This window comes from Plectropomus leopardus, chromosome 20 (assembly GCF_026936395.1).
Source record: "Plectropomus leopardus strain MGB_pleo_1.0 chromosome 20, ASM2693639v1, whole genome shotgun sequence".
NCBI classification, from domain to species: Eukaryota; Metazoa; Chordata; class Actinopteri; order Perciformes; family Serranidae; genus Plectropomus; species Plectropomus leopardus.
In genome coordinates this window covers 15303511-15328079 of record NC_142195.1, presented here as the reverse complement: position 1 = coordinate 15328079, position 24569 = coordinate 15303511, and the positions used below count along the sequence as shown (strand labels likewise).

General features: G+C 37.3%; 1 protein-coding gene across 1 annotated transcript; it reads left to right on the top strand.

Moving 5' to 3' along the window:
- The first annotated feature begins 406 nt into the window (after positions 1-406).
- On the top strand, positions 407-23018 carry cabp7b (calcium binding protein 7b). Its single transcript, XM_042509898.2, has 5 exons — positions 407-1344; positions 18389-18532; positions 18631-18743; positions 19215-19362; positions 19462-23018. The coding sequence occupies exons 1-5, from the start codon at positions 1236-1238 to the stop codon at positions 19587-19589; spliced, it is 642 nt and encodes a 213-aa protein (XP_042365832.1). The 5' UTR covers positions 407-1235; the 3' UTR covers positions 19590-23018.
- The last annotated feature ends 1551 nt before the right edge of the window (positions 23019-24569 follow it).

The window sequence follows — 24569 nt, the reverse complement described above, 5'->3', positions numbered from 1 at the left end:
CCCTTTCACTAATAAGCCTCTCAAGAGCAAAGCCCGGATTTTAAATTCTCCAGTGAACTTGTGTTAATTATGAACTGTTTAATGACTGTCTGAAATATGCAAGTAGCCTGAGGCTAAATCTCTCACCTTCCATTTAGCCTGCAGTCTGCTGTGGCAAAGAGCTGAAGAGCCTCACTTGTTGCGACATTTTTCACTTTTTTTGGATGTGTTAAACATGCAAGCTTTAATATTTGCCCAAATGTATTTTGAGTTCGGCTGAGATTCATTGCAGAGTGCAGAAAATGGAGATAATCACATTATAGTTTGGAAACGGTCAATAGACTCCTCTGTGACAGAGGCAGCAGCAGTATGGTGGAGGCGCGTGCGTGTGTGTGTGTGTGTGTGTGTGTGTGTGTGTGTGTGTGTGTGCTGCTCTGAGACCGGAGCAGACAGCTAAGGAAAGAGAGGGAGAGAGAGGATCAGTGCCTCATACAGCGTGTCTGTATCAGATGAGAAGGGGGTCACCCAGGATTCCCTTGAAGCTGCTCTCCAGGAAAAAAAAAAGAAATATAACAAGATTTTGTTTGCACCGTGTTTACCGGATACGATCATCTCGTCAGCGCTGCAGTTTTATCTCGTGTCATCGATCCTTTTTTTTTAAGAAGATGCCGAAACGAGGAAGAAAAGTGAGGCAGATTTTGTCGGTAACAGACAGTTTGAAAGAACAAGTCGTGTTTTAGGAATCAATGAAACCAGAGGCAACAGGGTCGATTTAGTGCTTTTTTTTTAAATTAATTTATCATATTTATTTTTTAATTCTGGAGCTATACGTGGATAGAAGAATGGCAAATCAGCCTGGTTATCGTTTTAATAATTTTAATATGAATATCTGACTGATCATCAGACTATAGTAAAAGTTTCATATGTCATTTTTTATGAAATGGCATTCTCTGTTTGCTCTTGCTTACAGTGATCTGCTACAGGCTATGCATACAAACCAAAGGCGATTTACAAGCTGCATCCTTGGTTAAGACAGTGGAAGTGGATTTTATTCATATTATCGAAAATATCATCAACAACAACAGCAACAAAAAAAAAAAGACACGCGTGGGTTGAACTTTGCGGAGAGGTGGGGTTTTCCTGTTTCATTTGCTTGAGATTTTGTTTATCAAGGACAGTAGCAAAGGGTCTGTCTCAAAACTCCGGAGAGCTAGGATATATGAAGATCGCGACACAGTTGGTTTTCCCTCGCAGAAATGCCAGTGCGTGCTGTGACCACCAGGTTCATGTACAAGGGACTTTGCACTATTCCAGATGTCCTCACCTACCGGACCCCTGTTATCCTGCCCGAGGATGAGGTGGAAGGTGAGTCTTGCTTGTTTGTTCAGTCGAGTCGATTGGATGCATGTTGTTATTGGCATGTTAAAGAGTTGTTAGATCAAAATGTCCACCAGGCAAAACCTGCTCAGGACTCAGGAGAGCTCCAGTCGGTGTGCGCTTCTGTACCTGATCCACAAATGTGACTGTGCTGTAAAATGCAGGTCTGCTTGTAAAAAAAAAAAAAGATTCAGTTGTGCGGATGTTAGGGTTTTAATGTTAAACAAAATCTGGGATACACAGACAAACTGCATGCTCCGAGTTCATGTTTTGATATTTTTTTCACATTTTTGCATATTGTTGCTTTTGATTTTTGGCACAAAGTTACAAAAATCAACAATCAAATTGTCTTTTTTTTGTCCAGAATGTCAGATTATTCTCTAATAACTGCAACAACATGCAGAACACAAAACAAATCAGGTCTCCATACATGCCACATTGTCATAAACATGTGAGTAAATGGCATCTTTATACACAAACCTGCATCACCTTGTTATATTCATGGCACCGGATTTTACTTACTCTAAGTTGTTTGTGCTTAAACAAAATACTGAAGAGTGAAGGAGACAATTTGCACAAAAAGAGGATTCTGAAATTGAGAAAAAGGCCCTGATGAATGGCAAATTTATAACTATAAAAATGTAGATTACAACCCCTTTTCTCAAAAATCTATGGCAGATAAAATCCATTAATAAGATGGGAGATTGATTCATTCTGAGTCCTAAATTACATCCTCTCACCTCTTTCTGGTTTGTTTGATGTATTGCATTTCATCATTAATTAATGGAAAAGACCATCCATAACACAGTGTTGTACTTGGGCCATCTTTAAGATTCATTGGAGCATTATGGTCGTTCTTGTTATAGCAATCATAGTGCATAGCTGTTAAGAACAGTGGCTTTGTTTTGGCAAATGGTCTTCCCAATGTGAAAGCACAGCTGGCAGTGATTTGGAGCGAAGCCAAGCAGACTACAATAAAGAGATAACTCAGATCAGATTTGATATCACCAAGTCTTTTTATGCGAAGGGAATTCCATTTCCCCTTCTTCTGTCTGTAGGTTGCCTCGGCCCACAAGTGGCTGCCTGCCCTTGCTTTGAGCCACTCATTTGACATTGAAAATTCACTATCTGCAATGACGACATAAATTTAATTAAAATGTTGGCTATGGAAAAGCAAATAATTTAGAGCAACAGTAAAACAGAGTGTTGTGTTTTGCATGACATGCACTCTATGATGATACAGCTTTTCAGGTAATGGAGAAATCTTTTCCAAACTGTAGTTTGCTAATTAAGAGCCATTAAATATTCAGAACAGAACCGAGACAGACCATTCAACCGTGAACGTATTTACCCAGGGAAGATTCACTGAGCACATAATGCACTGCCACATTTACATGGCCTCACTACTCGGCAGCGCCCAGGGTAAACAGCGCTCTACCTTTTGCCACCGAGCAGCTCTGCTTGTAGTTGTTGGGGGAGGTATGATAGTTTCAGATGAACCTCTTCCATTCGAAGAACCTCAGCCAGACTGAATCAGCAACCTCCCACTTACCGATCCAACTACCCTTTACACTACAGCTGCTCCACCTTAACACACAGTGTGGGAGCTGCTGCTGTGAACAGCGTTGCAGTCCAATGTTCCAGAGTGAAAATTGCTCCCTTTTTTCTCAGAGGTCTGCAAATCTGCCAATAAATATTGTTTCATCCCCAAAATCTTTAATTACTGCAGGGCAGAAGTTCCCTAATTGCTCAACTCATGTAATTACTCTCCCTAATCATATTTATGATAATAGCTTTTTCCTAGCAAGGTGTATGTGTATATACATTCAGTGTAATTTAGGATCATCTGAGAGGCTTGTAACTTGTAATAAACACCCAGAGCAACATGATGAATAATTCTCAGACATTAAATTCAGTAGACTTCAATTCAGACAACAATGTAAGATTTTATGTAAGTTTATTTTAATCTGGTCACTATACCCTATATCTTCAATTTTAATGCATTTTACTTTGATTTTTTTGTTTTTGTTTATTTTGTTATTTCATTTTACCCCAACTATTTTGTATTACATACACAATTTCTTACAGGAACCAACATGATGGGTTAAAGTTTGCTTAAACTCAAGCCTTCTTAAACACACTTTTAACTAAAAACTGTCAAAGACATTCAATTTAGTGTTTTATTTTGCAAGTAGAGACCATGAAACTTTCAAAAGATAAAGTGAATGCAAATCTTTGTGACTTATGTGATCAGATCAACAGGAATTTCTATTAGTGACTTTGCTGCAGAGACATGCTGACTACTGTTTTAGTTTCCACTGATAAACACAATACACAAGGACAAAAGGACCTTGTATCCTGTGTAAAGAGACAGTGTATGTCACAGAGTGGTCAGTAAATGAAACATACTGCCCTCGATAAATAGATTAAAGAGTCTCTTTCAGTTTTGGTCTTGCAGGTGCTCTGTATCTAAGAATTTAAAGCCTTAGTGGTAGTACAGAATATGACATAAGTCACAGGGTACAGGAAATGAAAAAACAAAGGAAAGGGCTGTGTGACAGCAAGGTAAAGTGGTGAAAATATACCCAATAAAGCGTCCACTTACACTGATATTGATTTTTTTGGGGTATGCCCTTTTGTAAGTGACTAAAATACGGGAATACATAGTTTAGCTCCCTTGTCGGTATTCCTGTCTGCTTCTCCAAACTGGAAGTGACCTAACATCGACTGTTGGTAAACTATCCCTTTAAGTTAGTCCCTCGAAGAAAAATCACATTTTTGATCTTTCACCACAGATTTTGTGCTCAAAACAGACAATGTTACATATCGAACACAGCCTTCTTGCTTTGACAGGCAGCTACACAGACACTACAGAGTACAGCCTGGTGGACTGAGCAAGATATGAGATTTGAATCAGTGGTTTCAGGTACATCCGATCATATAGTGTTTATATTTGAAATGAGTAATAGAGGTTATTGCTCTAATGTAGTATGGGCTCTCATTTCAGATTTTAATTTAAGTGCGAAAAATGATCTGTGACCATAACTGTTTCTATAAGGCACGGCATGCGAAATTAATGTAGTGATGCATGCTTGTCTTGTGTTGTCACATGGAATTAGAGCAGTAAGTATAGGATTGGAGTTGCTATTTTGGATCAGAAAGTAAAATTTAATGGCTATATTATCTGTGTAGTTCTGAAAAGTCAGGGTGTTAAATGTGAGAGAGCGGTGCAGTGGTGAATCCAAGGGGGGCAACCACCTTAATTCAATGCTGAAGCCAACGCAGACATGCTTTGAGTTGCAGAATCTAAAGTTGCAGCTAGATGCTATTTCAGTAACTCTGCCACTGAATTTAACTGAGACAACTTCCAGTTTTAATTATTGAAGAATAAAGTCAAAAACTTTCTCTTGGCAAGACATTTGGGTCTCACTAGATGACTTCATTTCCTATGATATGTGTCTTCTTGTTATTCTCTAAAATGGCTTAAAGTTAAAGAGGAGTTAATTGTAACATGGAAAATAATGGGAAGGTTCTATTAATCGTTCTCAGAGAAATTAATGAATTATTTACTTGCACATTTAACAAGGATTTGCATATTTTGTTTAGCAAATATTTTTGCGAGCGGCATGATTAAAATTCAATTATAACAATTACAACTTTGCAGATTTTAAATGCATCAGTTAATTGAATGATTAAAGTTCACCATTAAAACATGGATAATTTTTCCAGTTACATGCTCAAGACTTCATGATTTTCTGTAAACCTTTGTAATAATGCCATTTTAAGACATGTGATCTTTAATCTGACTGATTTTATGTGGATCACAATCACTCTGCCATATTAACTATATTTACCAAAACCACTAGCAGTAGTGACAGTAGTGAGGATTACAGCGACTCGCGCTGAATGGAGACACTATTGTTTATACTGGCTGAGCTTTAGGGAGGCTGATTAAGTACTCACAGCCCTTAATGGAACGACGGTTTCCAGGGAATGTTTTTCGAACAGATGGTTGCCTAGGTGGGCAGGGTCAGTGGCAAGGCTTCCTGCCCTTTTCTTCGCCCTTGTGTCACGCAGTTGTCTTAAACCCTGATATGTATTCAAACCATTGCTACAGTGCAAACCACTGTACTGCTTCCTTTATAAAACAGCTTATGTATTTGAGCTTTTTTAAAATCTCTCAACCAAAACCTGATTAGTCTGAGCTGTAATTACAGTATTTTTAAAAATGATTTACCTCGAGCATTGGGTTGCTGCTTTAGGTAGTCTCTCCAAGGCCATAGTCATGGAGTCAACACTAAAGGGACAAATCCAAATCCAGATCCCCCCGCCCCTGAAAAAAACATATAAATTTAAGCAAGCACAAATACACAGTGTAATATACAAATACACAATAGATGAGAACTATGAGAACTACAATGGTTTACATATATTACACACACAGCACAACACAAATATGTAGCTAATCAATTGCAGGTAACTTAGTTATGATAGCTAACATTAGTGATGGTTGATTGATTAGTACTCGGAAATCAGCTCATTTTCTCGCACAAACATCCTTTCCTACTCAATCCAATGCAATTTAGCAAAACATTACTGATATACACAGTGACTGTACGTCATTTTGCACTGAAAATTATGTTTTGACATTAATGTTACCTTTTCAAGCATGTCCAAACTAAAGTGAAGTGTTATGATTAACAGTGTGATACAAAAATAAGTTTCCCATCAACAACTAACATTAACAACTCTTAACTTTGGCCCATAAAACACTCAAAGAACATTTTAGTTTTTCACTTTGTACTACATATGAAAGTAATGGAATAGAAAGACAGCTTTTGGTTGGTTGGTTGTACCTTCACACAGCATTTGAGGAATAGCTCATCATGAGTTTTTTAATGGTTATGATTACATTTGCTAATAATTCTATTGTGGTGCATGGTTGCTTGTCATAGCATAGAAAATGATTATTCATTTTACTTTTGTAATCAATGTATTCAGGGAGGGTGACATTTTGAGCATATTTGAATAGTGAATACATACTATGAATATATATCATGATTACTGCCTCTCTGTTAGAGTCTCACTGTTATATAAATCTCTCAGAAGAAAGAAAACTACTTATTTATGCCAGTGACAGAAATAATTGCTATATTATTCATGTCCAACACATCCATTTAGCATTTGTGTGTGTATTTACCCTGTGTGAAATAGCTACACTCGCTGAGCATAATTTTGCAAATGTCTATGTGGTCATTATTCTGTGCCAAGTGTGTCCCCATTTAATGAGCGCAATATTAAAATCAAGGTCCAGAGCCAAGTTCAGCCCATTATGCATGAACGACTGGGGTAACTAAATACATCCATGATACTCTGCTATGTTTTAAATATACATCAACATTTATCTCTAGCTTGGATATTTACACTAACAAAGTTATGTGATTATGCACATTCAGTGTGTATGAGGCAATAGATTGGTCGGTAGGAATATTATGTCATGTCAAAAATTGTAGACAATGTTTATATCAAATGTTTTATTTTGAGAAAAAAAATCTTACCTTGTCAATATTACAACTGCTAAATCAAACACCATTACTCACAGTAAACTGCCAGACACTTTACACATGTGTGGAAACTGATAAGACTCTCGTTTTATGGCTCAACAGTCAAGACTTCCCGGCAGTTACACTCTTGGAGGTCTCCTCGAGCTTGTATCACTCCTCGGTGCATCGCCGACAGAGGATGTGAACAGTATTTATAGATCACAGCAAGCAGGAGAATCCCCCAGATGTCAGGCATTGTAGTGGAGTGTAGACCTTCTCCCACTTTGTATGCAAAGCTGTCATCTTTTGTGCTTACAAATGGAGTGTTTTTTGGGGTTTTTTGCTGCAACATTGTAAACAGACCATTATATATGTGTGTGTTACTGTAGTATAGCAGTCAGAGATCAAAAACTGAATATACTGTATGCGCACAGATTGTTAGAGATGCTATTCCCACTCTGCTGTTGGGAAATGTTGATTGAGCTCATTGACTTTAGTTTGACTTTAATGTGACTATTTTTTTTATATTTTCCAAGCAACAAAAACAAGGTTAAAAAACTACAGAAAAGACAAGTAATGCTCCATCATCTTCTCCATAGTTTGAATGTGGCTTCCTCTGTGGTCAATGACAAACGTCTGGTCATTAGCAATGAATTACTGTTGTTGCCGTCTCAGTTTCAAGCAACATCGTTTAACGCTGGTACAAGATGTTAATTATGAGACTGTGTCCTCACTCTCCCCTTTTCTGTCTGACGACAACAGCCATGTTTCATTTAAACCATCCTACTGACTTAGGAAACACTAAGACGCTTAACTCGGACAAAAAAAAATCTTTGCTGTTATCCTTTCATGTAACTGACAGGGAAGAAGAGCTGCAGGTCAAGTTGCCCTTAAAGATTCAACTCAAGGCAAATACAGTAATTTGAGGGGTTCACATATTACAGTTTGAAGGGTCTGTATTGGCCTAATCTCTCACAGCTATACCTCTGTCTCATTGAATGAGATGTGGGCATATTCTCAATTTAAAACATCATTAAACAAAGAGACATTACAATGCCAAAAGTAGCATATTAATCATCCTGTTTGTTTGTTTTTAACTTACACCTTGAGAGATCTGGCCAGGAAAATAAGCTTCATAAATGGAGAAAGGCTACAGTTTAACACAATAAAAGAACATAAAGCCCAACAAATAAATCAAACAAAAATGCGAATGGAAACAATAGAATTGTATAACAAAAGACATCAGTTCAAGTCAAATGCATTCTAAATGAGTACAAAGTCATTTGATCTTGTGATGCAAAACAGCAGCAACTGCCAACAAAGCCTCTAATTTTTGATAATTCTTCAGTTCAGCCTGCAAAAAGCTGCAGGTAATGGGAGTATTTACTAATTTTTGATAGTAGTTTTAGCTGCAGGGCTTGTGCAGCATGTCTCCAGGTCTACTCCGGTGACTGTGTGTGTGCTGTATGTAAATGCAATAATGTGAAGATGCAGTATATCTGGAGGAGCAAAGAACGATGAGGTGCAAATGTGTGGGATCTGTGATGATTAGGCGATTTATCTTTTTTACTTTGTGTATGTGTTGCTATAAGACTCTCCACTGGGGAAATAAAGTCTGGTGTATCATGTCATGCCACAGCATGGCACATCATTTAATATTTTTGAATAATTCAGTTCACACAGAATCAGATAAATCTGAAGATCCAAAAAAAATGTCAAGAAACTGTATAAATGTTGGTGCTTGTGCAGATTCAGTGAAGGAGTGTATGAATGAGGTCTTCAGTATTTACTGTTAAGCATGTTAATCCATGGACTTGACAAAAACTTTAAGCCCTTACCTAATTACAGATCAAGCACCCCAGCAAATTAAGTAAATGCCTGTTAGACTGTCAGATCTTTCTTTATGTATTTTGGAGTTTACAGTCAGCCAAAAATATCAAATATCAATCTGTTTAACTGGAAAAACTATATTTTCATTTTTTTCTGTATTCATATAGCAACTTTGGTCTTAAATTTAATTTAAAATGGTATTTAAAAGGTTTAACAAGCCTTATATTTATTTATAGTCTGTGTGTACATGCTGCATTACTCTGACAGTATTTATTTTATGTGTTTTTGTCTGGCTGAGAGAACCTCAATGGAGCTCTCTGAGCTGTGCAGCATTTTTGTTTTGTAGCCTCTGGTTAATATGATTCACATGTTATTCCCCTTTCATTATCGGCGAGAAGGATGCCATGGGTGTCATCATACCATTATTGATGTAACCACCTGGGAGGGGCTCTTTCTTAATGAAAAGAGTCTGATTCATCTCCCGGTGAATATTTTTATCTCTATGCAATATTCTGTGAGAGGACTTTTGATAACAAAACCATGATCGTCATCAAAGGAGCACACAAAACCCCAGAATTTTTACTTACTAGTGGTGCATTTTGATTAGGGTAAGTGACACTGTCATTTTTGGTGACCTGTAGACTCGAAATCTGAAATTGCTGTGTAAAAAAAACTAATTTAAGTACATTTTGTGTATCCGATGCCCTTATTTATATTTTCATCAAAGCAAGTGGCTGCATCTTGGACTAACACAAAAGCTCCTGTTTCTTCCCGACTAGCTGAGTGCAATTAATGGGACGACCTGAGTCTCCTTTTTTATTAAGTTGATGTTCAGTTTCTGAATGTGACTGGACTGTCTGTCGAAGAATATAAAGCGCCTGATCTGGATTAGAAACAACTGAATATGACATCTCATATGAGCTTTAATAATGTGGTGACTGATGAAACCTTTTGTGAATTGTGTCGCGAGTTATGTTCATGCACTTACAGAGACTCTGGAGACTAAAGACTGCCTGTTGTTACTCTGTTCTCTTCAGTTCCTGTGGAGCGAAGAGACCTCTTCATCTACCTCCTGCTGTATTAACTCTATTACCGTTTCCTGAGCAGTGTCATTATCGTTAGTGAAGGTGAAGAGGGATTTTTGCAGTGAGCTGGACAATCACTGTCGGGCTCTCTCAGTAGTGGTGCATGCTTTTCTTCAAGGATTACATTGTTTAGTTCCTTGTTCAAAAGGCAACATCTGAACGCCAAACACTTCCAAATATCTCCTCCAGTGCATAAGAATGATGCAGACAAGCTCTGTTTTTAGTGCCTTCTGTCCTGTTATCTTCATTGTTCCATTACTCCCCTCATTAGCAGTTATATGGGGTTGTTGGTTCTCTCAACACAGCCACTGACGTGATGCAGAAAAGGACGGCCAAGTGGCTGTGAAGAACAGTAGCTTGCTGTGGTATCAGCTTCCAGCTCAGTTGTCAGAAGAAAATGTTGGCATTGCAGGTTTTGGCAAATCACAAAAATGTCACATTTGTACTTTTCACACACATCATATCAGCATTTCTTAAGTGACATAGAATATGAGTTGACTTTTTTATTGGGATGTGGAGAGGATGGTGGATGTGTGCCTTCTAGGTGAGATGCCACTGCACTGTGAAGTGCATGTCTTTTACAGAAACATTACTGAGTTTTCTGCTAGGATTGTGGCCTAAAACTAGGTATTTAAGCCAAAATCATTACAAGGTGTTTTTTGTGCCTAAACCTAACCTCATGTTGAACAAAGTGTTGGTGAGACACAAAGTTATTCTTTACATAATAAAGTGCAAATACAATGTATCTTTGGTTTGCAAAAATGCAAGCAAGCCTCTCAGCAAGAGAACCCATGAAAGAGACACCAAATGTGGCATTAAGCAGCCAAAATGCCATTTTTATGCCTTGATTAACAAGATTTTCAGGAGATCCATGTTACAGCACTCTAAGATGCACCATCACAGACACATTTCTGTTAGTTAGTTAGTCACAGTTAGAGATTCACAGCTAGTTCATAATACATTGTTTTGCATTGTATCCCCTGTTGTGGGGATCCCCTATCTTTTAATTACAACTTTAAAAAAAACTTTTAATGCCTTTTTCCACATTAATCACTTCTTTATTAATACAAATGATATCAAGGTGATGCATGGCAGGGTCATCTTTCTTCAAATGTTGAGATCTCACACTTTTCTTCTGGCTCAAAGCCATTATTTGGGATTTCCTCAATTATTTAGGTGAGGAGGATTTCAATGGCCTTTCTGCTCCTGCCAGCAGCACCGACACTCTGTCAATGTGCAACAGTGGGCATCTTGGCACCAGCCCTTATTATGGACCATTTTCATGCTGCATCAACAACCTGTATGAATCACTCTGTTGGTTTCGGTCAGAAAGGTCACTATCTATCGGTCCTTGTGTTCTGTTTTAGCTCACTTGGAAGGTCAGCAGACTTTTAAGCCCTAGGTTTAGATCTCAGGGGTTGGCAAAAGTGTCTCTTTGATGTTTGGGGCACATAAATTCACACTTATCACAAATTGTACACAGGCTCCTAAAAGTACAAGTTTTCAGGGACTTAGTGCTTCCCGGGGAAGTTTGGGATTTGGGCCAAGAAGTAAACTGTGAGTGGAGAAGGATGAAGAGAACACCTGCTTTAATAAGATGATGAGTGAAAGGTGATAATCGGTGGGTCAAATAAGCAAAAAACAATCTGCTCTGCATTGTAGAGTAAATAAACATCAACAAGTCTGTTTGCTCTCCAGGAAACAATCATCTATTTGATTCTATTGGCAGCTGTTGGTCTAACCTGCCATGAAATTGTCAGTCAATATTTCATTTTGTTCTTCCATGGCAAAATTTGATGAATCTGCCATATCACTTTTGTTGTAGTAAACTCAAAGGGCGGTTTAATGTAATTTCATTCTATGTACTTTCCCCATTTTGCCTCAAGTGACCCAATCCTCCAACATTTGTAATACAAGAAAGGTACCAAATATATTCTTGCGCAGCAAAGCAAAACCCAAAGAAAAACAGATATTTCTTCTGCAGCCCCTGGAAACCTTTCCAAGATGATGTAGCACCTGTCAGCAGGATGTAAAGAATGCAGACATAAAAAAAAACAAATGATTTACAGATTTAGACAAAGGTAGCTACACACTCATGACTCAATGCATATTTGTTTGGACAATACATAAACCAATGTTCAACAAACAACACTGACACTCTGTCATCCATCAGATTTGTATCTGACAGATTGTTCAGTTACATATTGTAGCTGGACAGCTGGAGCTTTGTTATTGAAGATTTACGTACGACATGTCCAAAAACCTGAGCTTTAGTTGAATAATTTTGCTCAGAATAAAATATTTTGTTATATTTAAAGTTAACATTGATAATACAATATTCTGCAGGCTTTCAACAATCTTCAATGTTTTTCATTTGGAGATGCAGAGCAGGGACATCCTGCTTCATATATAAAGAGAAATTGAGTTATATATTAAACTGGTCCTATAATAGCATGTAGAGTACCATGAATAAACATACTTTTATATGGTGCAATACAAATTTATTAGAATAACAGCTCATTGACAAATCCATATTTTTATTTTTTTGTGATCAAGCTCCCAGTTGGCTTAAGATGGCCTATGATGTCTAGGTTGTGTAATATTAAGAGTGACAAAAAATATATATACATGCATACATTTAAAAAAAAACATGCAGAAATAAGTAATACAGGAAAGTGAATGAATACAAAAAAAGGACTACCCAGATAATTATAGTAAGAGGACTATCACCAATAAATACCACCATGCCACCATACACCATACTGCTTGTGCACATATAAGATACTGAATATAAGTACAAGCCTACACATATCCATCCCCCAATGTGAAAAAGAAAACACACGCACACACACACGCACACACACACACACACACACACACACACACACACACACACACACACACATTCAAAGAATAAAGACCAATCTGATTCATGAATCTGAGGTCATATTCATATTTTAATACATCACAGATTAATGTGACAAGTGTTCATGGTTAGCAATTAGCAGTTACCATCAATGTTATCGACTCCAAATTAAATGGGTTGAGGTGGGGTTTTTTGGGGTTTTTTTTACAAATAGGTTGGATTCATTTTAATATTTACTTTCAGACTTTTTCATTTTTGGTAAATATAAAAATAAAATAATTTTCAAAAAAACAATTTGTTGGCCCTTAAGGAAACACCCTTTTGGGGTTATGGACCCCCTGTTGAAGACCAATGCCCTAGACCGAAAAACAGCAAATGCTTGTCATGGCTATTATGTTTTTATCATGTTTGTTATTGTTCATGATTTAAGTATACATGTCAATGACCCTCTAACAATTATAACAATTTGTTCCCTGTTTGTTCAGTCTGATGGGGCATATTTGTCATTGTGGACACACCTGTGTTGATGTTTCTTACCCTTGGATCGACTCTGATGATGAATTTTCTCTGACTCAGTGTTACAGTAAATGGTATGACCGCAAAGATTACAGACACTCTAAAATATTTTGACACATTGGTCATAAAAGGTGTAAATCACTGTTGTTATCTGACAGCATTTTTACTGTCAAGGCAGTGTCACTGACTTGAGCAATAATTTTCACACCAATATCAATGATTTGCTTTATGCTTTTAAACAAGTTTAGAGATAAAACTTTATTGTCCACCTCAGAGGTACATACAAACACATAATACAATACGCCATTAAAACATACAAATATATAATATACAGGATACAATTGTGGAAATAGGCAGGCAGGAGCAATAAGTTACATAAATAACTAAACACATCTTGTGAAATAATAGTGTTCTCCAATGCAGTTATTCTGTGCTCCATGCCTGTGGGCCACAGGGATTACAGGACTTCTTAGGTTGGTATTTTAGTAAATGCTCTTAAACTGTCCTTCTGTCAGCAGAATGAGCCCTAAAAAGTTTAGTCGCACAGACCTTGATCACTTGCTGCTGCAAGGGAAATGCTGAATTAATTTTTTAAAAAAGTATTCTTGTGATTACATACAGTACAAGGATTTTCGTGGTCTGGCCCTGACTTTAGATAACCGAGCTGTTGCACCGTCAGAGCAGTTCAAGGTTACTGAGATTCTCTGATCAAGGACTCACAGTAGAACAACAGCTGAGTCTGTTGAATGTTTTTAGCAAAGCCCACTTTTAAAACAACAAGGGTGGGAGTTCAGAGGCATCTCTTTGTACGTATGTGTGCACTGTGGCTATGACTTAATGCATCTGTTTTATGCTTGTATGATCACAGGCATGAGCAATATGCCTGATTGTTCTCAAAATACTTCATGTATTTAAAAGGAAATACTGACTATAACATGAGTCAGACGTCAAAAAATAAGACCTGTGAAGCTTACAATGATGCTTTTCATTGAGATTGTATCAGAGATGTATTTTAAGGGCTGCACTTGTATTGAATTTCACCATATATGTTCAGATTGTGTGTCCACCTTATGCATTCTTGCATAGATAACCTTATATAACGGTCCATGAGAGATAAAGATTTCCACATTGCCTCTGTAAATTATTGGTTGATAGATGTCAAATCTCAATGAACATCCACTTCAAAATAACTGTTGTGCTATGGAGCAGGTGGACCCAAATACAGGAGACTGCATGGAAAAGAGACTCTCTCTTTATTCAAAGTTAGAGAAGGAAAAAATAAGCTGATCATCACAAAGCAAAAACAAAGATTCTACTAAGTTTAACCGAAAACAAACAAGTCTGATGAGGGGATGACGTGCAGGTGGAAAAAAAGAAGCTCAGGTGAGGGGAACAAAGTGATTAGGCAGGAGACAAACAGGCAGGGAGCTGATTGTCTGAGAAAAACTCAGCAGCAGAGAAGGAATAACGAGGCTGATGCAGGGCAGGTGTGTAGATGGACATATGAGGGAGAGGCAGCACAGGAACACAGGAAGGGAAAAACACAGCACACAGAGGACCAGAGGTAGAGCACACATTATACCAGCAAGTCTCTGCATTGGCTCCCAGTGTGTTTCAGAGTTGATTTTAAGATTGTTTATTGTTTTTTCAAGCTCTTAATGGTCTTAGTCCGAGCTTTCTATCTGATTTGCTTGTATCTTATGAGCCCTTCAGAACCCTTAGGTCTTCTGGCAGTGGCCTTTTAATAGTCCCAAAAGTCATAACAAAAACTCATGGCAAGGCATCTTTTATTACTGTTATCCATAACTGTGGAGCAGCATGCCTTATTGTATAAAGCACTTTGTGTTACAGTTTTGTTTGTATGAAAAGCACCATACAAATAAAGTCTGACTAAACATGAGATTATAGTGATTTCCACCTTTTCAGAGAAATAGCCTAAAGATCTGAATCAGAATCACTACCAAAAGCAGCTGCAATGGCCAACTAAGTGTGCACACATACATACGATATACAAATAGAAATAGACAGACATATATATATATATAATATATGTCTGTCTATAGTGTATATAAAGTATATAGACATGTTTGAAAAGATATGGGGTAATTAGTGTAAAAGAATACTTTTTACAGCTGCTTTTGTTTCCCAAGTGGTTCCATCTGTACATTTTTAAAAAATATTCACTCCTTATAGTGTGAAGCAATCAGTAGTCCAGCCACTGCTCAGCTGGCTCAGTGAATTCATTATTTGTCAGTGGCGCCAGGGGTCGTGACATTGAATCTAGGGTGATGCTGAAGGAAGATAACAAAACTCAAGCAGCACTGCTGGCTGTAATTTAGACAAATATGTTGTGTCTGATATGTCAAGGTTTGGTTCAGACTGTGTCACTTGTTCAGAAGGACCTCGATGAATACACCAAACAGTGGCCTCTTACAACTGTTTCTTCTATTTTCCCACAAGGCTGTGGTCTGCCACGGTGGGCTATCACTTGTAAACTGCGGTCTCTCAGTCATTTGTGTTCACAAGATGGATGGTTAGTGCTTGTCCACTTGTGGGCTTGAATTTAAATTACAGGTGGCGCCTTCACGTACTTGCATGCAAATTAGTTTTCTGCGTGATGGAGGCGCTCAGTATAACCTCATGCGTGATCCAAATGACGTCAAAATGAAGTTTCATACAAGCTCTTTGTTGCGCAGCAGTATACAAGTGAAACTCATGACTGAATGTAGAGATGAGTCAGTGTTTCTGCTATGTTAATATTTGATGGAATAGAATTACTGAGCCTGTTTATGAGCCTACATATATTTTGTTACTGTCAATTATGTTAACTCATTCAGTTATTGTTCTCAGTGCCTTACTTTTCTTATTTCTAGTATATCAGGCAAGCATTTTTCATGTATATGTTGTATAATTTTCTGTGTTGGTATAATTTCTATTTGTTCAATTTCTTGAGTGCTTGTCTTGTTTCATCTAATGACACGTGACTTCTGAGCAAGCAACGAAGAGTCTTGTATATTCGTGGATCTACATCAAAAAGAGCCACAGAGGTTCTGTGCCTTTGATGTGCAACTGCTCTTTTTACCACTTCAAACAGAATACTGTGATGCAGGGCGAGGACAGGAGCCAAATGGCAATGTTTATGGATTATTTACCAAAAGTTGTAGTTAATTATAAACATGAACCTGCTCGCTGCCTTCTGTCAGAACCAATTGTACCATGGCTAAGGTAACAGGTGTTGGCTGTAAGGATGCCTGTTACATCCATAGCAAAAAAAGGAATTAACATTCAACTACTGTCTCTCTGTCTCTCTCCATGGTGCTGAAACATTCAACCACAATCTCTCAAGCCCCTTTTACACAGGCTGTTCAAGGTTGTGTAAAAGCTACAAAAAACAGAATAAGTAGACAGATCAAGCCAGCAGTGGACTTAGTAACAGAGCCAGATTTATGTCTGTGAGAGAGAGACAGTCGGCTTGGCGGGACTACACACACACACACACACACACACACACACACACACACACACACACACACACACACGTACACAAACACATACACTAGGTGCTGATGCTGTTGTGTTACATGTCGAGTCCCTTTGTTTCCAGAAAGCTGCCATGATCTCAAAATTACAAAACCATATGCCAGCATTTTTTGATTCAGTGTAAGTACTAAATACAGCATATTTGCAGACATTCTTTATGGCAGTATTGTAGAATCTCTATGTAAAAGGGACGTCTGTCTCTGTCCATGGTGCTGAAACATTCAGAAATATCCCTCTGACTCCATGGTGCTAAAACATTTAATTACAGTCTCTCCGTCTCTCTTTGTGGTGCTTCAGTTTTCAACTACAGCCTCTTTGTCTCTCTCCGCGGTACTAAAACTTTCAACTACAGTGGGTCTTTCTCTCTCCATAGTGCTGAAACATTTAACTACAGCCACTCTTTCTCTCTCCGGGGTACTGAAAACATTAAACTACAGCCTCCTTGTCTCTCCCCAGGGTTCTGACACATTAAACAACTGTTTCTCTGTTTCTCTCCCGGTGCAGAGACATTTAACGACTGTTTTTTCTGTCTCTCTCCATGGTGCTGAAACATTAAACTACAGTATCTGTCTCTCTCTATGGTGCTGAAACATTAAACTACAGTATCTGTCTCTCTCCATGGTGCTGAAACATTAAACTACAGTATCTGCCTCTCTCCATGGTGCTGAACACTGAACTACAGTCTCTCTGTCTCTCTATACGTCACCACAACAAGGCTGCAGTACCTTGTTCGATGTGCTCAAGTTCTGTAGTCTCATTTAGCCACTTACTACCATCTGTTTAAAACATCTAAAAGCTTCAAAGTTCACAAGGGATTATTTATGTATTTTATGTCATACAACACAATGTGAGAGTCTATTAAATTTATGTCAACAACAGACCTTATTTCATCTAAGCAAAAACCTGTTAAAAAAAAAAAAACACTGACTTCACAACGATTGAACCAGGGCTTCAAACATGCTAACGTATTTCTGAGTTTTAGGATTCATTTGTGGAAAAGTTAACTACAGTCACTCTGTTTCTCTTCAGGATTCTGCAACATTCAACTACTGTCTCGCTGTCTCTCTCCATGGTGCTGAGTGCATAGCTAATTGATTTGGTTTTTAACCATTTTTGGACAATAATGGAGCTCTGTGGCACGGGGAAATAAGTTACAGTATATCAGGATTTGGCCACTCAGAGAATACTTGTTAGTAGGATCAAATCATTCTTGGGTTGGGGAATTTCTGCAGGAATTATAGACTTCAAGAAAAATGGGAAAATATTGCCAGTCTATTCACTAAATGTCTCTGCAGTATTTGTAGCAAGACAAAAAAAGTTCAAAACTGCTCTTACTCTTGCGATTTTGCACTCTTCAAACACTAAATATTCAGGTGTGCCTCCCTGTTTGCAAAACATAAACATCTAAGAAAAAGGGATTATACTCTCTGAGCTATGACTTTTAGTGCCTGGAATTCTTAAATCAACACAAACACAGAATATTAAACTACTTTAAGCTTCTTTAAACTCTTAATACGAACATTGTGTACACACATATTTGAGCTCAACATATTCAATACAGCCAGCCAGCTGTTGCTCACAGTGTGAAACTGTAAGCAATAAATTGTGCTACATGCTATGCCTCCTAATTCCTGCCCTCCTTGCCCCAACAGAGATCCGTGAGGCTTTCAAAGTATTCGACCGAGATGGGAATGGCTTCATCTCAAAGCAGGAGTTGGGGATGGCCATGCGTTCACTGGGCTACATGCCCAATGAGGTGGAGCTGGAGGTTATCATCCAAAGACTCGACATAGACGGTACATTTCCCTATTTCTGTCTGGGTCAGCAAGTTCAAAACACTGTTGTATATAATCCAACATTAGAGCAATGCAGTGACATGTATTTCTGTTATCAGGTGACGGTCAAGTTGGTTTTGATGAATTTGTCACGTTGCTTGGTCCTAAACTCTCTGCTGCTGGAATGCCTGATAAGTTCCACGGAGCAGACTTTGATTCAGTATTTTGGAAGGTATTTGTTGTTGTTAGTATCATCAATCAAGTCCGCACCTTTTCTTTTATCAGTGTCCATTAATCCGTTCTCTTTCCTGTTTTTCCCTTCTGGCTTTTCTGTTGTTGCGTGACACAGAGCCATCTGTTTCAATTAAAATTACAAGTAGAGAAATAACTGATGTAAAAACTAATCATTCAATCAACTCATTCTGGCATTATTCTTACATTATTACACCTTTTATTCTAATGTGCCTCTCTGACTTTCCTCAAGTTCCAAATGACCTTGACATACTACACTGTTAAAAGTATGTCACATGCAGTATTTTCACTCCTTGCATTTAATTGCATAATCAAATAAATAAGTTCACCAGGAACTACCCTGTATTACCGTTATTGTTGTCCTACAGCTTATTTGCATCACTGAGGGGCTTTGAGAGAAAAGTTTTTCCTCCGCTAATTAGACCTTTCTTGGTATTTTATGTCTCCCCAGTGTGACATGCAGAAACTGACTGTGGATGAGCTTAAGAGACTGCTTTACGATACTTTCCGTGACCACCTCACCATGAAAGACATTGAGAACATCATCATGACCGAGGAGAGCCACCTGAACAGTCCAGAGTCTCATGTGGACATTGACAGTACGTCGCACACAAATTGTATTTCACACATTCTTTAGACATTTTTAAAGCTACTGAGATGCTTAAATGTGCTAATATTTCTTTTAAATCTGTCCACAGCGAGCCCAACACAACAAGAGAAACACACATGTGTGCGTAAAAGCCTAATTTGTGCCTTCGCCATTGCATTCATCATCAGCGTTATGCTCATTGCAGCAAATCAAATGCTCCGCAGAGGAATGAAGTAAATACTACACCAACTGGTTACAAAGAGATTTAAGGACGAACAATGAAAAATCAAACATCAACCAAAATACCTGACTGGTTTTTGGTTTTGTTCAACATTCTCAACACCCACGATGATGCTATCGCAGCTTCTCTCTATAATGGACAAAATGATGTCACACAGTGGTTTTGTATGACCACAAATCATCACATACCATGGTAAAGAAAAAGACATTTCAAGGGCTGATTAGTATCCTAGAAAGAAAATGTCACCAATTCAGACTTCTGATGTTTTCTAAGAAATAAATGTAGGGGAGCAAGCTGTAGAAGTATGTCCTGTAGTAATAGCTTTGCTGTGTCTAATATTTCAAAAACAATTAATGTTGTTGATGAAAACTCTGCCATTTGGAATGCACCCAATAATATTACTGATGATAGTAATAAAGCAATATGAACGTGTTGATGGGCTGCATATTAAGTAGCTTTAAATCACTTAGGAAAACATAAGGATAAATGACTGGGTACTGCATAATGTGTCTCTTTTAAGTCTCTGTTTGTTTTAGTGCCAAGAATTCCAGCCCAGAAGTCCAACTCATATCCAGTTTAACATACTTTGCTGAACCAGCACCATCTGTGATCTAAATCGTAACAAAAGAGTAGCTTCACTAATTCAAAGAACAAATCTGTTGAATGGAATATTTAAAGTCCTTTGAGAACTTTTAAGCCATGCTAGCAGCGCGGCTCTTGGGATTGCAATGTCAGTTTGACGGTCGGTCGGTTCACAACTTTGGTCCAGACTGAAATATCTCCATAACTGTTGTACGGATTGCCATTAAATTTAGCACAGACACTCATTGTTCCCAAAGAATGAATAGCACAGACTCTGGTGACCCCCTGATTTTCCTGTCATGCTACTAGCAGATCAAAGTTTTCAGTTATCCTTTGAAATCTCAGCATCTACAGGATGAATTGGGATGTCCAAACAACAGTTGTCATGGAATTTGGTATGTTTCCCTCGCGATGAATTTTGATAATTGGAGATCCACTGTTCTCTGGAGATCTGCTGTTTCATATAAAACCATCAGCGTGTCAGTTTATTTTATTTTATTTTATTTGTACAATACTTTGGTTTATGACCAAATGTGTGAAACTTCAAACATTAAAATCAGCTTCCCAGGGCAGCTAGTTTAGCTGTGGACTTCTGATCTTGTTGAGATACAGAGCAGTTTCAGTAGAAGACACAGAGGGTGTCATAAAATAATCCAAATCAGTCAGCTGCCCTGCTCCGTTACTTTTATTAGATGCTTCAAACATAAATTGTTTAAAATTAAAAATTTTGTAATCCATTATAACATGTTATTTTGCAACAAGTCCCAGCTCAGCTTAAAGTGAAATAAAGGCAAATGATTTAAAAGCAAAGACATAAAAGGAAGATTAAAAAAAAAAAAAGACAATTCCCAAATGACAATGAGAAGTAAATAAACTGGAATAAACTGGAGAACAAGCACAGAAACACACTGGACAGCACTGATGAAAAGAAGGATGGAAAACAGACTGGTTGATAGATGTGTGGAAACAGGCTGTGACCTCAGACCACACGCTGTTCACTCCAATCAGCTGATCCCACGGGCCATTTCCAAAGACGTCACAATTTTCTAAAAATTAATTGGTTTGTTTAAAAGCTCAGAGTGAGCCCTCTTGGCCGAACATCCCGGGGATGATTTGTAAACCAAACCACTGAAAATGTGGGTGTGAGAATTAAGATGAGATGAACAGTAAAGTTGAAAAAACAAAAGGCAAGACGCAGAGGAAAGTCACAAAATCTCTTGAGAAAATATCAGGAAATGGTGTGTGCATAGGTATTTATGCAAAAAGCCCTGACTTCAAGATAAATGACCATTACATAGTTTGTAAAACATCTGTTTCATACTTAAAGTCTGCCAGCGTTATGTGCACAGTGCTGCATATTTCAAATCTGTGCGTCTAGGCACCAAAATGAGTCATAAAGAGAAACAGTGAAACACAACTGATTTGCTTTATGACCTGAACTACCAGCTGTGAATAAAGTAGGTATTAACTGTATTATTTATAGGAAATAAGAATGAGGCATATCCAGTTCACACGACACACTTGCATGTACATTAAACTAGAAAATTATGTGTGTTCTATGTGTGTGAGATCAAATTTTGAACTCTGATGTATGTATTAAAATAATTATGCAATTTGTACAGTAATCATTGCAAAAAAAATCTCAGTATTTGACATTTTCCTGTAAATGTCGATTTTTGTGGACGTGCAGATAATATCAAAACACTAAATCCTTTGCAGTATGCTGTGAACAATAATTTAACATATCATGAAAAGTGTTGTTTTCTGGCTTTTACATGGACCACCAAAACAACATAAGTATAACATGGTTATATTTTCTTACTTGGAAAAGTGATACATTAAATCTATGTGGTTTTATGAATGTAAGCATAATGTTTTGTATGAAAACAATATGAAAAATTTACAAAAAAATATCAGGTTTCTGATATGATTTCCAGGTTGACTGGACATTCAGATACAAGTTCTTGTGTGTATTAAGGCCATGCACTTACATTCAATTCTCTGATTTGTTAAGATTCATTTTTCTGAATGTTTTCTTTAACAAATAATTGTCAGATTTGACAGGTTTTACAAAATGCTATATTTTTTCTTGATCTTTTTATCTTAAAGTTTATCAAAGCTATATCACAGAAGGAAACATATGAAGTATCATTCTGGCAATAAAGCAGATGTTTTATCTCATAGCTATATAGTAGCTGTTTATGTATAAACTACTTATATGACATCACATTACCTCTTTGTGTGAACATATCACGTATGGTATGGGTTTTGTGTGAGTGTAAAATGTAGTTATTGTGTCAAATCTTGTCTGAAGACATATAAGCAATTATTGTGTCCTATTCTGTATGTTACAGTGCTTTAATGGGCAGATTTATGTACACTCTGTTGACAGATTGTCCTAATTGTTGTTATTTATTTAATTTTGACTGTAGATGTCTCCTGTTCTGTGCCTTTGTCATTTGGAGTAGAAACTGCACTCTCATGCCTTGACTTAAAGTAACTTTAGAAAGAAGAAAGGAAGAAAGAAAAGAAATCTATTTCACAAAATCACCACTTTTGACAAAAATGAATCTAATGCTAAATGTATTTTTGAATTGAAATGACTTATTGGCAATCTAAGCCCCAATAAGTATTCATGAAATATCTTTCTCCCTCTCATGTTCTTAGTAAAACTTGTATTTGTATCATCCTGCTGTGTGACATTACGAGTAATTTTAATGTCTAGATTGAGAAAAATTATTTCTGTAACTGTTACTGCACATGTAGAGGTTACTGCATCAGTTATACACTAATGTAAGCGGTGTCTAGATGCATGTAGTCCAATAAAAACAAAGGCATTGAAAAATAAAGCTGCTGTTTGTTTGTTTTTCTGTTTAAAAATGTGACAGTGGTTGTAAATGAGAGCTGGACATCTCACAAAAGGCAAAAAAAAAAAAAAAAAGCAGAGTAGATCGGGGAGGAGATGCTTTCCAGGGTAAACATAAAAACAGAATGAAATTCATTCTTCATTCAACACTCTCCGATCAGGAGAGGAGAAACTGTCAGGATCTGATGGTATGATGGCCGTAACGGTGCAGCATCGGGCATGTTGAGCACACATTAGTAACAGATAAGGAGAGGTCATTTCCTTTTAGCTATATAGTATGCACTATGTATGTACTATGTATGCACGTCATGTAATAGCATGTGCACAAGCATCCACGCTTTGGAATAAAGAGCTTTAGGGAAAATAACATGCACACACAATTGTTGTAGCTGTAAGGGCAAAAATGAATATTTTAGCACCGCAGATATTAGTCTGAGTGGAGAAATAGATTTCCATGTATTTGTATGGTTGGGGTTTTTTTGTTTTTTGTAACTGTTTTTTCATTACCTTAATGGTGTCTAGTGAAGAATTTCCCGTGTTGCCAAGCTCATCGTACAGCCCATGAGGTTCGTTTGGAAGCCGTCTATGAATTTATGGTGACAATCACTAATTTTCATATCTCCTGAACCAGACAGCATACAAAGACAAATGAAACCACTTTTTCATATAATTTTGACTACCGGAATCAAACAGAAAAGCTATTGACATGGAACAACCGCTCTATAGGTCAAAAACTAGGCAAATGACACATTTTAGGCTCATAACAACATAAGTTCTTCTATTTCATTTTACAGTACCCTGTGGTTGCCAGATGAAACTAGTTTATTCTCTTATATCAATTGCAAGGTTATTAGATGAATGAGGATAAGTCAGGTTCAGGTTGGTGAGGAAGATAGAAATACATAAGAAATTAGATTGTTATGTAATTTTCCTATTTTTCCCTTAAAGAGTAGTTGTGCCATGTCAGTGAACTCTCCATTTGAGTCATGGTGCCAACATTTTATTTTAAAAAAAAAAGAAAAAAAGTTGTTTCATTTGTTTTTGTATGTTGTCTGGTTTAGCAGTTATGAAAGCCAATGCTTTTCACCATTAGTATGGACATAAATTCAAGTTGGCCTGAAACAAATCCCATGGGGCACGAGTTGACCTTGGCAACAAGTGAAAATTTAAACTAGGCACCATTATTGTCCTTAAAAAACAGGTTGCAAAAAAAAAAAAAAAACAAAGCACGTGGGTACATGGCAACCTATTTCTCTTGCTAGACTAAATGGAAATGAACTAGTGAGAAAATTCGATTTGGAATAATGACGTGTCATTTTCTTTGATGTACAGCATACACATATACAAACAACGAGGAACCAATGATATATAAAGCTTACATTTGAAAATAAGTTATTGAACTTGCTATTTTTATAGCTTGGCCTTTATTTAAAACTATCTTTTGGTGTTTTCTTGTACACTAACAAAAGTTATGTTACCTTTCAGTTTCTCTCACCAAAACACATATACCTGAGGTGCATATACCAGA